The 12,229-nt window shown below is 52.8% G+C and overlaps 1 protein-coding gene across 1 annotated transcript; it reads right to left on the bottom strand.

The window, feature by feature from the left end:
• Positions 1-1,007: 1,007 nt before the first annotated feature.
• Positions 1,008-12,202, bottom strand: BAIAP2L2 (BAR/IMD domain containing adaptor protein 2 like 2). The gene is made up of 14 exons (XM_062491333.1): positions 12,164-12,202; positions 11,182-11,257; positions 10,807-10,893; positions 9,678-9,739; positions 9,333-9,404; positions 8,606-8,722; positions 8,076-8,222; positions 7,475-7,627; positions 6,885-7,026; positions 5,831-6,056; positions 4,855-4,926; positions 4,353-4,533; positions 2,490-2,527; positions 1,008-1,681 (listed from the first exon to the last, which is right to left on the bottom strand). The coding sequence occupies exons 1-14, from the start codon at positions 12,200-12,202 to the stop codon at positions 1,606-1,608; spliced, it is 1,488 nt and encodes a 495-aa protein (XP_062347317.1). The 3' UTR covers positions 1,008-1,605.
• Positions 12,203-12,229: the final 27 nt, after the last annotated feature.

Genomic DNA, 12,229 nt, shown 5'->3' on the forward strand with positions numbered 1-12,229 from the left:
GGGATAGCAAGGATGCTGGGGAGGGAGGCAGTGGAGGAGGAGACCATGTGCCATGCTTCAGTAAGGGGCAAAATAGGTGAAGTGGCTGCTTTTGGAGGTTCCTCAGCTGCCAGCCATGATGGAGAAATGATGGCACGGTTTTGCAGGGCATGTGCCCAGCAGAAAAGTGAGACAGAAAGATGGAGCAGCCAAGGAATTGCTGCGAGCTGTGGCTCAAACTACCAGATTCTCCCCACCCCAGGCAGCTCAATAACCCCCCTTAAAAACAAACTCCCCAGTAGCTGACCCCCAGAAGGAGGACTGGCAGGTGAAGGGGACAAGCCAGTCTCTGGCCACACATGGGTGAACCTTTTTACTTCTAGGGAGAGGGCTGGGGCTCAGCCCAGGGGGTGTTTTGGGGAGGAAAAGGCCTGGACTGTAAACCCTTGACACCCCTCAGGAGCAGGGGGGCTGCGGGGGCTTGGTCACACTCACAGCCAGGGTTTAATGTCTATTAATAAGGCTAATCAGCTAAGCCCTGGCCATCGCCAGTGCTCCATCCCTCACTCACGCTGCCTCTCCCGTGAGGGCTCCCCCAGCACACATAGGGTATTCCCAGGTTGGTGAGGCCCCCACAGGCCCTTGGGGAATGTTTTTCCCCTGCACTGAGCAGCCCTGGGGTGACACATTCCAGCAGTGGGTGAGGAGAAGGAGGGGCCATAGGTTCTTGCTGCCCTCCAGCAACAAGACAGACAGGGGGACTCAGGGGCTCCTGGTGCCCTCCACATCTACCCCAGACCCCTGGGCTGGTGGCTGCCCCGTCTGGACTCACAGCCCTGCACTGTCCAGCACCACAACTGTGGGCAGCTGTCATGGCCCCTGTCCTGGTGGGGAGCGCCTGTCCTCCTCCCCCTGCATCCTGTGACTGAAGTGATGTCCCAGCCACTAAAGTGGACACAGAAAACGCATTCTCCAGTTTATTTTTAAAAACCCCATATATTTTCCACAAGACAGTACATGAAGGAACAGGGCAGTGGTGCAGCACAATGTCACCTGCCCGTGCCTTGCCCCAGCACTGCCCAGCAAGGTAAGGGGCTGCACCTGGGGTGAGAAGGAGCAGGTGCTGTTACAAATGGACACAGCTGTCAAAGGGGCCAAGACCAGACCCTGTCAGCTGGACCACATCACTGAGAACCTTCCTTTAGCCTTCTCTTTTGAGGTTCATTCTTCTGGTGGCAAAGGAACTGTTTGGTGATAGTTCCCTGCCCACAGCATCCCAACAGCAGTGCCCTGGCTGCAGATGATCATAGCCAGTCCTACCTCCACCTCCAGCCCCATCCCTTCTCCCAGGCCACCAGCACCACACTGGTCCCTCCCACTCAAGAACAGTAACAACGCAAGGGGAGGGAAGCAGGGATCAATCCAGAAAGGGCAGCAGAGATCTTCTTCTGGCTAAAGCACACCAGACACCCAGGTAAGATGGATCCCATTGTCCCAGAGGTACTGGAGGGGAAAAGAGAGTTCAGTCCATGAGTGGTAGCACTAGGTTGCTGCCCAGCTGGAGTTCACAGCACTATCACTTCTCCTCCTTCTCTGCTGAAGTTGTTCAGTGCCCACAGCCCTGTTTCATCGGATGATGGGTGCTGAGCGGTCGTTGGTGACTGTGGGGCGCAGCTTCACTGTGGCAAAGGGGTTGGTCCCTCTGGAGTGGGAAAGGAAACAGGCAATCATCAGAAAGTCTGTAAATGCCATCAGGGATCCCTGTGACCAAGCAAAGGCTACTTAGTCCTGTTGCAGTCACCTCCATGCCAAGGAGGAGAGCGTAGTAAAGCTCATTCCTGAGTACGTTTTCTCCATCCTTAACACACCCTGTTGCACATTCCCATGTGGTTCCCCTTGGGCTCTCCTGAGGGCTTCTCACCCTCCCTCTTCCAAAGGATGAAGGGACACCAGCACATGGCTGTCCCTCATGATAGCACCTGTAGAGTGTACACCGACCCTCCAAGCAAGGAGTCGGGGAGCAGAAAAAGGCCACAGCACCACACCAGAAACACAGAGACACCAACCCAGCTGCAGGGGGAAGAAAACCAGAGATTTATGGCAAGTCTTATCTCAACAGACATGACTCATCAGAACTCTAAGCCACGTCCTTTGCTTCAGCCCTTCCCAAGCAGGCAGAGATACACAGTCGTGTAGCTCCACACTCAGGCTGAGAGATGGTATTGTTACCCTTCCAGGATGGATGGGAAGGAATATGCAGGTCTGAACATGTGTTCAGGGTGCTCAGGTCCTACCTCATTTTATCTGAGTCAGGATAGGACCTTCCCAGTCAGCAGAGGCCAGAGTAGACCACCTCTGCCTCCTGTCCTGGAAGGTAGGCTGTGCATTGCTTTTCTCCAGACACCTCCTTGTTCCTCCCACATTTGGTAATCCAAAAGATTAAATAATAATAGCATTGTAATAATACTCCCCTCTGTCAGATGATTGCAGAGTGGAGTTCCATATCTTACCGTGGGAAGAGTTCAGGGGGCTGATCTGCTCCTGATTTCTGCAGTGAAAAGAAAAGCAGCAGTGAGAAATCTGGAGTGGAGAATGGAGAGAGAAAAGTGGGGCAGGAGACACTGCACACATGGAGGAAGATTTCACAGAACACTTAGGTGAGTTAGGAGCCCAAGTCCTCTTAACAGGGCTCTGTCTCCTTATTCATTCAAGCTTTGCAAAAGTCCACAAATTCCCCACTGCAGATAATACCCTGAATTTTGTTGTGGTGGGCTGTCCCTACACCGAAGGTTCCTTACTCCCCTAGGATGTCTTCCTTTGTTTTGGAGAAGAAAGGAGATGACTCAGATCCCCAGAATGTCATACCTGGAAAGCACAGCAAACAGTGACAGTCTGAGCTACATTTCACCCTCCAGCACAGCCAGAGATGCCCCCTCATGTTGCCCACACACCCTTGAAAAAAATCTGTCATCCAGGTCCTCACACACTTCCAGCATCCATGGGGAACTCCAGAGCTGTACCTACCTACCCTACACCACATACTACTTAGAAGTGGACAAATCTGGTGGACAAAGTCAGACCTAGGTCCTGTGGCCCTTATTCTTGGCCATTAGATAGTGAAGGATCGGTGACAGCTGACCTACTAAAGTACTCTTGTGGCAGAAAAGAAAGGCACACGTGGCTATCTGGGATCCAGTTGGGAAGTCACATCCATTTGTTTGTGGCTCAGCTGGGAGATGTCTTGGGCATTCACTTAAAGCAAGGCTGAGTCTTTCCAAATTAGTCTTTCCCTCCTTTCTAGGGAGGTTCCATACTCTGCCATGCTCTTCCAAATGCTGCACACAATTAATGACTCAATCCCAGGTCTATCCCACACCCCAGCTCTGAGACAGGATGAAAACCCAGTGACCCAGAGGGTTAGAAAAGCTACAGAAACTGTTCCCCTGTGTTGTGCAGCCCAAGGCTGCCTGAAACCATGGAACAGGACATGGAGGGGGAAAAAAGAGCAATTAAATGTTGTGGTTTTCAGTTCTTTGAGACATCCAATTGCTTGCAACCTTGCACTGCCTTGGAACCAGTGACCATGGAAAAGGTTTTCCAGCCCTCTGTGACAGTGAGCAAGTAATGCCCCATGGGCAGCACTGTTCCTTCCTCCTCCAGGTCCTCACCTTTAACTTGGTTCTCTCCAGTCAATTCCCTACTGCTGGAAGCAATGGTAAGTGGAGGACTTGCTCCTCAGTATGCCATACATAAGCCGTGGGTTGGACACAACTTGTTCTAAGGCTCTCAAAAATAGCTGTGCCCTCAGCCTTTACTTCTACCTTTCCTCTATCCTGTCACTTTAAGCCAACCCTCATCTGAATTTAAAAGAGGAACCTTATGAAACTCCTCTCCATTCTCTGAAGGGAGAAGAAGGATGGCATCTCTGTTAGCTGGTCACCCACTCTCAGACCAGCCTGGTCACTCCATGGTCCTACTATTAGCAGAAAGAAGTGCTGCCCTGGAGCCACCAGAAATCAGGCTGGGAGGTCATGGAGAAAAGGACTGAACTGAAGGGTCCCTGGTGAGCAAAAAAAGAGAGCAATGAGAAGGGCAGGGGCAGAAAAGCAGTTCCCTGGGGGAGCAAAGCCAGGCACTAAGGATCTGCACACAAGAGGAAAACTGGCGGGGGTCATCAGACAAGGTGGCACGTGAACATGGATGAGAAAGACTGGTGCTAATGAAACTCAGGGAAGCAGCAGGTCCCTTCACCAACCATCAGAAAGGTGATTTTCTGTCTCTACTGGCCAAAGCAGGAAAGGTGTGCCTTGGAGGATGAAAGTCAGATGTGGCTCACTTCACACACGCCTACCAGTCACTGCTCCTGCACTCACCTTGGAGCCAGAACTGACTGGGGCCACCACCCCACTCTGGTGGCTGCTGGCACCCACTGAGAGGGGAGGTGGGTTCGGCAAGCTGGGCTGGGCAGCAGCAGGCCAGTAATTGCTGGAGGATGGAGTGCTGGGACGGTCCAGGATGTCATCCATACTGTGACTGCTTCGCAGCGGGAAGGACCTGAGCAAGAGCAGGCAGTGAGATTGGGTCAAAGAGCAAGGATCAGGGAGCAGCACAGGTGCTAGCACAACATGGGATGTCTCTGGAGGAAATACACGTGTCTTGGACTGGCCCAGCTGCAAGAAACTTTGAGATGACATTGCACGTGTTATGGGAGCTGCCTAGAGAAGCCAGAGATCCCAGAGAGCCACGATGAGGCTCCTGGGAGGTTCCCCAGCATGGAAGCCCTGCAGCTCTCCATGGGGCATACTCTAAACAATTACCCCACTGGCATTCGTGGTGTACCAGTAGCTCCTGCCTGGCCAATTGCTATCCTGTTACCTGGTGTCTGGCTCCTCCATCTCCCTCGTACTCTCCAAAGGCTTGACATAAGCTTCAGGGAACCAGCCACACCTAGGGCACAGAAACAGAACAAATGAGGTCCAGGCATCCATGGTTTGTGGTCTTTCAGATCAAATTGCCATACACTTCTGATCTGCACCCATCCCACACATCAGTCAAACCACATTTACCACTACCATGTGTGACAGGGTTCCTGCACTTCTTTCACCCATAGGTGGGGCACAGGGGTTATCGTGGGACAGACCTTGAGCTTGGAGCAGGACTCACTTATCTCGGGAGCTGTGCAAAACCTGTGCTCCTGGGAGTAATGTTGGTGCAATCCAGCAAGAGACTCCAACCACAATCACAAGGCAGCTGCAGAAAACTCATCCAGGGATTTGACAGCAGCTCCACTCCAGAACAGCCACCCAAAGAAAGGCACTGCCTTTGCTCATCTCACATCTGTGAGCATTCCTGCAGACCACATCCCATGTGGGACAGGGCAGATTTTACACACAGATGTTGGCTGGCAGTGTCACAGGGAGTAATTCAGTAAGTGCTGGCCACAGCAGTTTCCATGTCCTGCCTGTGGTGGAGGTTGTGGCAGCAGTTGCAGCGTGAGCTAAGAAATGCCAGACCTCTCAGGTAACTCCAGCAGTTAGTTCATGGCCCTGAGCTGGATCCCATGACAGGAGTCACTCAGTCATGCAAGCCAGGAGGGGGTCACTGCATCCCCGGCTCTTCCACCCAAAGCCCCTGGAGGTTTTTCAGGCAGCCCATCCACACCAGCCCTGCTACTGGCACGGAGAGCCCCCATCACTGAAGACACAGCATTGTCCCACTGAGGTGTTGGGTGGGACACAGTGTCCAGACCGCACCAGGAAGCAAGAGGGGGTGACAATTTTGGGCTTAACCCTTCCAGCTCCAGACCCAACAAGCCTGCATCTGGCCAATTTCCAGCAGCAGAGTCACGTACGTGGATGAGCCCTCCAGTTTTCCGTAGAGCCAGCCGTTCTGTGCCTCCGGCATCAGCACCGCGATGACATCCCCGGGCTCAAACCGCAGCAGGGTCCGGTTGGCACCCACCGTGTGGGGCACAATAGCTTGAACTCTGGTTGTGCCACTCCTCTTTCTGCCCTCACTGCCACTGCTGGCCTCACCAAAGGAACCCGAACGGGATGTACGGCCCGTAGGGAGAAGACCTGTGGGGAGGCATGCCAAGGGTCTGACATCCCAAATCTGGAAACCCAAGCCCAAGTCTGGCATCCTCCTGCAAGGCCCACACTGCCTCAAAGGGACCAGTGCTTTCCCAGTCACGTAATTACTCTAGTGGAGAGCAGATGGCCTTGCAGGGAGAGAGCAAAGCATAGCATGGGAAAAGCAGGGTAAGCATCCTGCAGGAGACAATCAACTCTAGCCAAACCCATTTGTTTTTGCACTGTGCCTTCTTTGGCCAAATGCCTAGACCATAAGCACTGCATGCCCTGGCTGATGCCCTCCCTGCCTGACAGTCCTTTTCCTGACTTGCTAGAACTACTGATTGTTTGGGTAACTTCTCTTTCTTCCTGTCATTTTTTTTTTACTTCTTTTAAAAACATTAAGCTGAAATTTCTCTGGAAGGAAAATCAGGTGTGTCATGGGTTAATTGGCTGGGTTTCACAGGGCAAGCTAATATTTAATCTGGTAGTATGAGAGAAGGTGCTTTACTAAAAAGGGAATTCTAACAAGAACCAGTTCTTGTAGTTCAAGGAGCCTTGAAAATTGCACATTCATAGGTTCCCCACCTCACACAGCCTAGCCTTGCCCTGGATGGACTCTGCCCTGAAGGCTGAGCTCACCTTCTACTTCAGCCTTGCCCTTTACAGCTCCCCTAGGCACTGTCCTCTCACCATGCCCATGAATGCAGCTGAGGTCTGGTGGTCTGATAGAGTGGTGGTCCCTTCCCAGACCCAACCCTCTTCCCAGAGACATCCAACCCCTGCATCTCCCCACAGCACTGCTCCCAGATATGGGTCATATATGGCTCATACTGGCTGCTGATGGTGTCCTCCGCAGTGGCCGCCTGGGAGACTCTGGCTGAGGAGACATTCTCATTTCTGGAGGGTCCGGAGTGAAGATGCTGGATCTACTCCCAGTCATAGAAGAAGCAAAATCCCCAAGGGGTCTCTGGGGCTGTTGGAAAGAAAGGGGGCTGAACACACCTCCACAAAGGCTGTATTAGGCAGGAGATGCTCTGGGAGATATGCAGTTCCTCTTGGAAAGCCAGACTCAGCACATTCCTGCACTGTGGCTCACACACAGACTGCTCTTCCTCCTCTTGGCCAGGAAAGGCCACTGGAGCTGGACAAAGGCAGCAAGCACTATGGTTGGCCAAGGACTGACCTTGCCCTGCAGCATCACCACCAAAGAACCATTGAATATTTTGGGTTGGAAGGGACATTTAAAGGGCATCCAGTCAACTGCCTGCAACGAGCAGGGATGTCTTCAATCAGATCAGGTTGCTCACAGCTCAGTTCAACCTGATCTTGAATGTTTCCAGGGATGGGGCATCCACCACCTCTCTGGGCAACCTGTTCCAATATTTCACCAAACAAGGTTAAGCTGTCTGTGGGCTCCTCACCATGTCGAGGTGGGTGGGCGTGAGCCGTCCTGATGGATACCCCTGGCTGTGGGAGGCTGAGAGCAGCCCCTGTGAGTGGCTGTTTGAGGGGTTACGGCTGGCTTCCAGCTGCTCCTTCCACCGTGGTGCCTTGGTCTGGATCATGCCCCGAGCCTGGGGAGAAAGAGAGAAGAGGGGGTGATGGACAAGGCAGACCAGCTACAGAGGAGACCTAGGGCTTACATGTGCATTAGAGACCAGGTCCTCCCACAATTAGGCTTCTGGGAATGGCCAAACAGCTCCCTGTAGGCAGGAATTTTGAGGATGGCGCTCTCCAGCAGAGATCCCCTGGTCCCAAAGACCCTGCTATAAACACCTACACCACCCTTCCCTCCCCCATCACTCAGACACCCAACTAACTCCATGCCAGCACCATCCTCAGCCCCAGGCATGTGTTCCCAGCCTAGCACAGCCAGCCTGAACCTCACAGCAAGAAACAAAATAGTTTCCTGCCCAGTCCATGCACAGATGCATCCTTCACCTAAGGGATGGCTCAGCCCTGGCTCCCTCCTGCCTTCATGCTCTCCCTCCAGCCCTGCTCCCCAGCATGTCAGGGCTATACCCTGCTGTAAAACTGGAGGAGAGTGTTGTAGAGCATCTGGTGTTTTTCAGCCAGGAATCGATAGCGGCGTTTCTCCTCCAGCTCAGCCTCCCTCTGGCTCTCAGAGACGAACGCCTGCATCTCCGAGCGCAGTCGGATCACATTCTCCTGTGTCACAGGGGGAAAAGGGAGGAAGGGATCAGTGAAAAGCCAACAGAGCGGACTCAGGGGATGGGTTGGAAGGGGTCATCATGTCTATCAGCTTCCCAGTCCACTTGCAGTGCTGGAGCAGCAGAGAGGAGCTAGAGCAGAGTGCCAAAGATTAAGTCCTTGCTTCCTGAGGCTTCCTAAATGAGGAAAGGGCTTATCAGGAGTGAGTACCACAGGACAGTAGCACATGTTGAACAAGAGTTTCCTGCTTTCCAGATAAGCCTGCTGCCTTTTGAACATCAAGGCAACCCCTTGGCTAAGGCTGCTGAGAAATCAGCCCTGGCTCCCAATAAATCATCCAGTTCTTATTATCAACTCCCCTTCCTGCAATCACTGCTTACCTTCATCTCCCGGGCATTTTTGTCACGAGCCCTCTCCATTCTCCACAGCTCTGCCATGCACTTATCCAGGTTGTTGGCTCGTCTCTGATATTCCAATTCATACTGCTTCTGGCTCTCCTGCCAAGGAGAAAACAGGCTCAGTAAGGAACCAGAGACCCAGCCACACTGCGAGGCAGCAAGGGTCCTGCTCTGATGGGTGTTGGACATCTGAGTCCACCTGCAATCAGGTTTCACCTGCACTTCTTGTAAAATGTCTTTCTTTGCCTTTCTTTTAATTTTAAATGGCCCAAGAGTGCTGATGAACCTCCAGATCTCAGAAGCAAGGACTGGCATCCAGCTGCCCCAGCACCGGGTCCCAAGGCCTCTGTCTTCCTCTGTGACACTACCCACCAGCATGGCCAGCTGGGCCATGGCAGCACAGGACCCACAGACAAGCAGACCCTGTGGTTTGGGGGAGCTGGGAACTCTGCTTTTGGAATACTGAGTCTCTCAGCCCCGCTGAAGTATTTGGCAAGCCCCACTGCACAAAGACCAGCCACCTGCCCTCTTTAGCTCTCCATCATCAGCTGCACAATGGGAGTTTGTTCCATAATGGGAGAAGGTAAGACCCCCCCCCACCTCCTGCTGAGAAGAATCATGGAAACACCTCAAGTGTTGAACCAAAAACCCTTGGGTGAAGGGGAGAGAGAAACAAGGATAGCTGAGGAGAAGGGAATTCATCACTTACACTGATAAACTGCACATCCATTTTGCTGTTCTTCTCCATGTGCTGCAGCAGATCCACATGGAAGGTCTGAGCCTGAAAGAAGTGAAGGAGCCATCACCAGTATCCCTTCACCATATGGGATGTTGCATGCACTGTGATAAGGGGTGGCTCATAAAACATGCTGAGCAAGCGACTGGCAGCCAGGGTCTGGACATGCCAGCCCTGTGATCCTTCTCTGCCATGTGCAGCAGGGAGGCAGGCATGTGGTGAATTCACGGTGGAGTAAATATAGTAAATGCTGATAAGCTGTATTTAAGGAAATCACTTTATTATCCACCTCTGTCAGCCCTTGGGAAAACCACTCACCACAACTTCCAAATCAGAACTCAGTAGTCTCTGCATGTCAGACATCTGCACCAGAATTTCACCTTTGGGGGGAAAAGACAGGAGAAGATGAAAAAGTCCTGTGGCCATTTTCTCGTGTGCCCAAGCTGCACAGCAGCGTGCAGCTCAGACTGATGATACACAGCTGTGAAAGTCCAGGAGGTATCACAAAGCACTGCTCTCTGCACCCTGGCAGCCTTCCTTCCCAGACACTGCCAGTGCAGGATTACTCCAGCCCAAGTGGTGGCTGGACCACTGCTCTGCTACAGCCCCAGGTGTCAGCAAGCAGCCTCACCTCTGCCATGGGCTCTGGGTGCTGGGTTTCTGCTCTGCCACAGCCCCCACAGACTCCATTTCTAACCCCAGTGGCTCCCCAGCTGCCCTGCACATTTCTGGCTGTCCTATGGGAAGGCAACTCCAGCACCCACTTCGATGATGTGCATGGTCTTGCTTCACCAGTGCTGGCATTTGAAACCAGGAAAGCAAGAGATGGATGACAAGGAGCAGAGGAGCTAGCTGGGAGGTGCAGATGACAAAAAAAGTCTGCTGAAGGAGCACATCTGCTGGAAGCTTTTTGCTAAAATGTTTAGCTGTGGAGCAATTCCCTGACCACATTTTCAGCAATTGCCACCAGGCTGCAGAGTTACTGACACTGCTAAGTGTGAGTCCCTCAGCCCCAGGCTGCCATTCCAGCAGCTTGCAGGCTCAGGAGGACAAAACCCCATCAGTCGTTGTCAGTGCATGCTCCCTGACCTTTCCCTCACATCTCCAAACAGGAGAAAAGTATTTCCTCCATGATGAAAATTTCATCTCTGGGGGCAGGATGCCTCAGCAGGGACTGGTTTCTGTGAGAGGTCCATCACTGGAGCTGAGCTCACTTGCTAATCTCAAAGAGATACAGGGAAGAGTGCTTGGACTGTGAGAAATACTCAAGGACACACAATATATTTGACTGTCACCACCTGGACAGGGCCTGTTACAGAGTAACACCATTTAGAGGAACTGTCCTTCTTGCTCCACTACCTGGAAATGGACTAACTAAGAGAGTAGACCAAAAAAAGGTAACTGTGGCTCACCACAGGAGAGCAGATGATGTGCAGGAGAGCCTTACCCAGCATGTGTGAAGTGGAACTCTGCAGTGCTTGCTCCCCAATCTTCTCAATTGCCTTAAAATACACTTCAGCTGCTTTGGATAATGCTGTGGGGAGAGGAGAAGGGTGATAAGGGTCCAGCCTGCTTCCCCACCATCACCATCTCCAGCAAGCAGCACACAGAACAACAACCTCCTGATACTTCTCCTGTAGGCACCCCATCTCTCCCCATCAGCAGTGGGTCCTGGAGCTGAAGAGTGCTTTAAGAGCAGCTCAGAACATGTCAGAGGTGTCAGGCCAGCACCCTTATCCTCTGTGAGGGGACAGGGGATGCCCAGGCTGGATGCAGCACTGTGGTCTGGAGCCCTGGCTGTGTGGAAGGCACACTCACTCACCATGGAAGGCTCGCAGGTAGTTGTTCCCCAGGTACACCAGGTTCTCCAGCGCAGGGTTGAACTGCTCCAGGATACTCTGTGGCCAGGCAGAAACACATTAATGCCACTCTTCCTCATGCCCAGGGACCTCAGCAGGTCAAGGCCCCTGTGCTGTGGTTTGGCTGGGTGAGAGTCCCTTCTGAAGCACTGGAACCAAGGCAATGTACAGCCAAGCACAGCCAGCTCCCTGCACTGGGGCTGGCTAGCAACTTCAGTTGCCCTTAGCCTTCCCAAGCCAGCTAGGAGAGGAGCCGTGCCAGAGGGCAAGGTAGCCCACTGCAGAGCCAGTGGTTGCCTAAAGGAAGATGGCATTCTCCCAAGGGCCCACACCCACTGCAGAGAGGGGAGTAAATGCAGGGGATCTGAGCAGCTTTTTCCCTCATCCCAGAGTGAGCCAGAGGTCCACTGCTTATTACCTAGGCATGAACACAACCCTTCCCTGGCCAGGATGTGGTGCACTGCCAGACTTAGCAGCTTAGTAAGAGAAGGGATGGACAACCAGCTTCTCTGCTTTTATTTGCATTTATCAAAAGTATCCATTGACTACAGAGAAGACCAGAGACTGGAATAAGCAATTCCCCACTTCTGTCAGCTCTCCCCCCCTTGGGTCATCATTGATGTGTGTAGGGAAGCATTTACGAGATCAGAGATTCTTTCAAGGGAGGTGCAAAACAGCCAATCAAACTTCCTGCCAGCAACCAAGGTGTGTCACTCTTCATGCTCCATATCCCAACCACCCTGGCTGCCCAGTTCCTTCCCAAACCTCCCCTTAGGACTCACAACACCCTCTCCTGCTCCCAAACAGAGCCCAGAGCCCACAGGAGCTGCTGCAGTTCAGCCTGGCAATGGATTCAGCCCTCAGCAGTCCACCCAAGGGAGCCTTTAGCAGAAAACAGTCATCTCCTACACGCAGTCAGGAGCAGCCTTTGATGCCAACACTCACCTTATAGATGGAGATGGTGGATCTGTAGGACAGATCCATCTCTGGAGTCTATTCACTCTCCCACAG

The sequence above is a fragment of the Cinclus cinclus genome, chromosome 4, assembly GCF_963662255.1.
Source record: "Cinclus cinclus chromosome 4, bCinCin1.1, whole genome shotgun sequence".
NCBI lineage: Eukaryota > Metazoa > Chordata > Aves > Passeriformes > Cinclidae > Cinclus > Cinclus cinclus.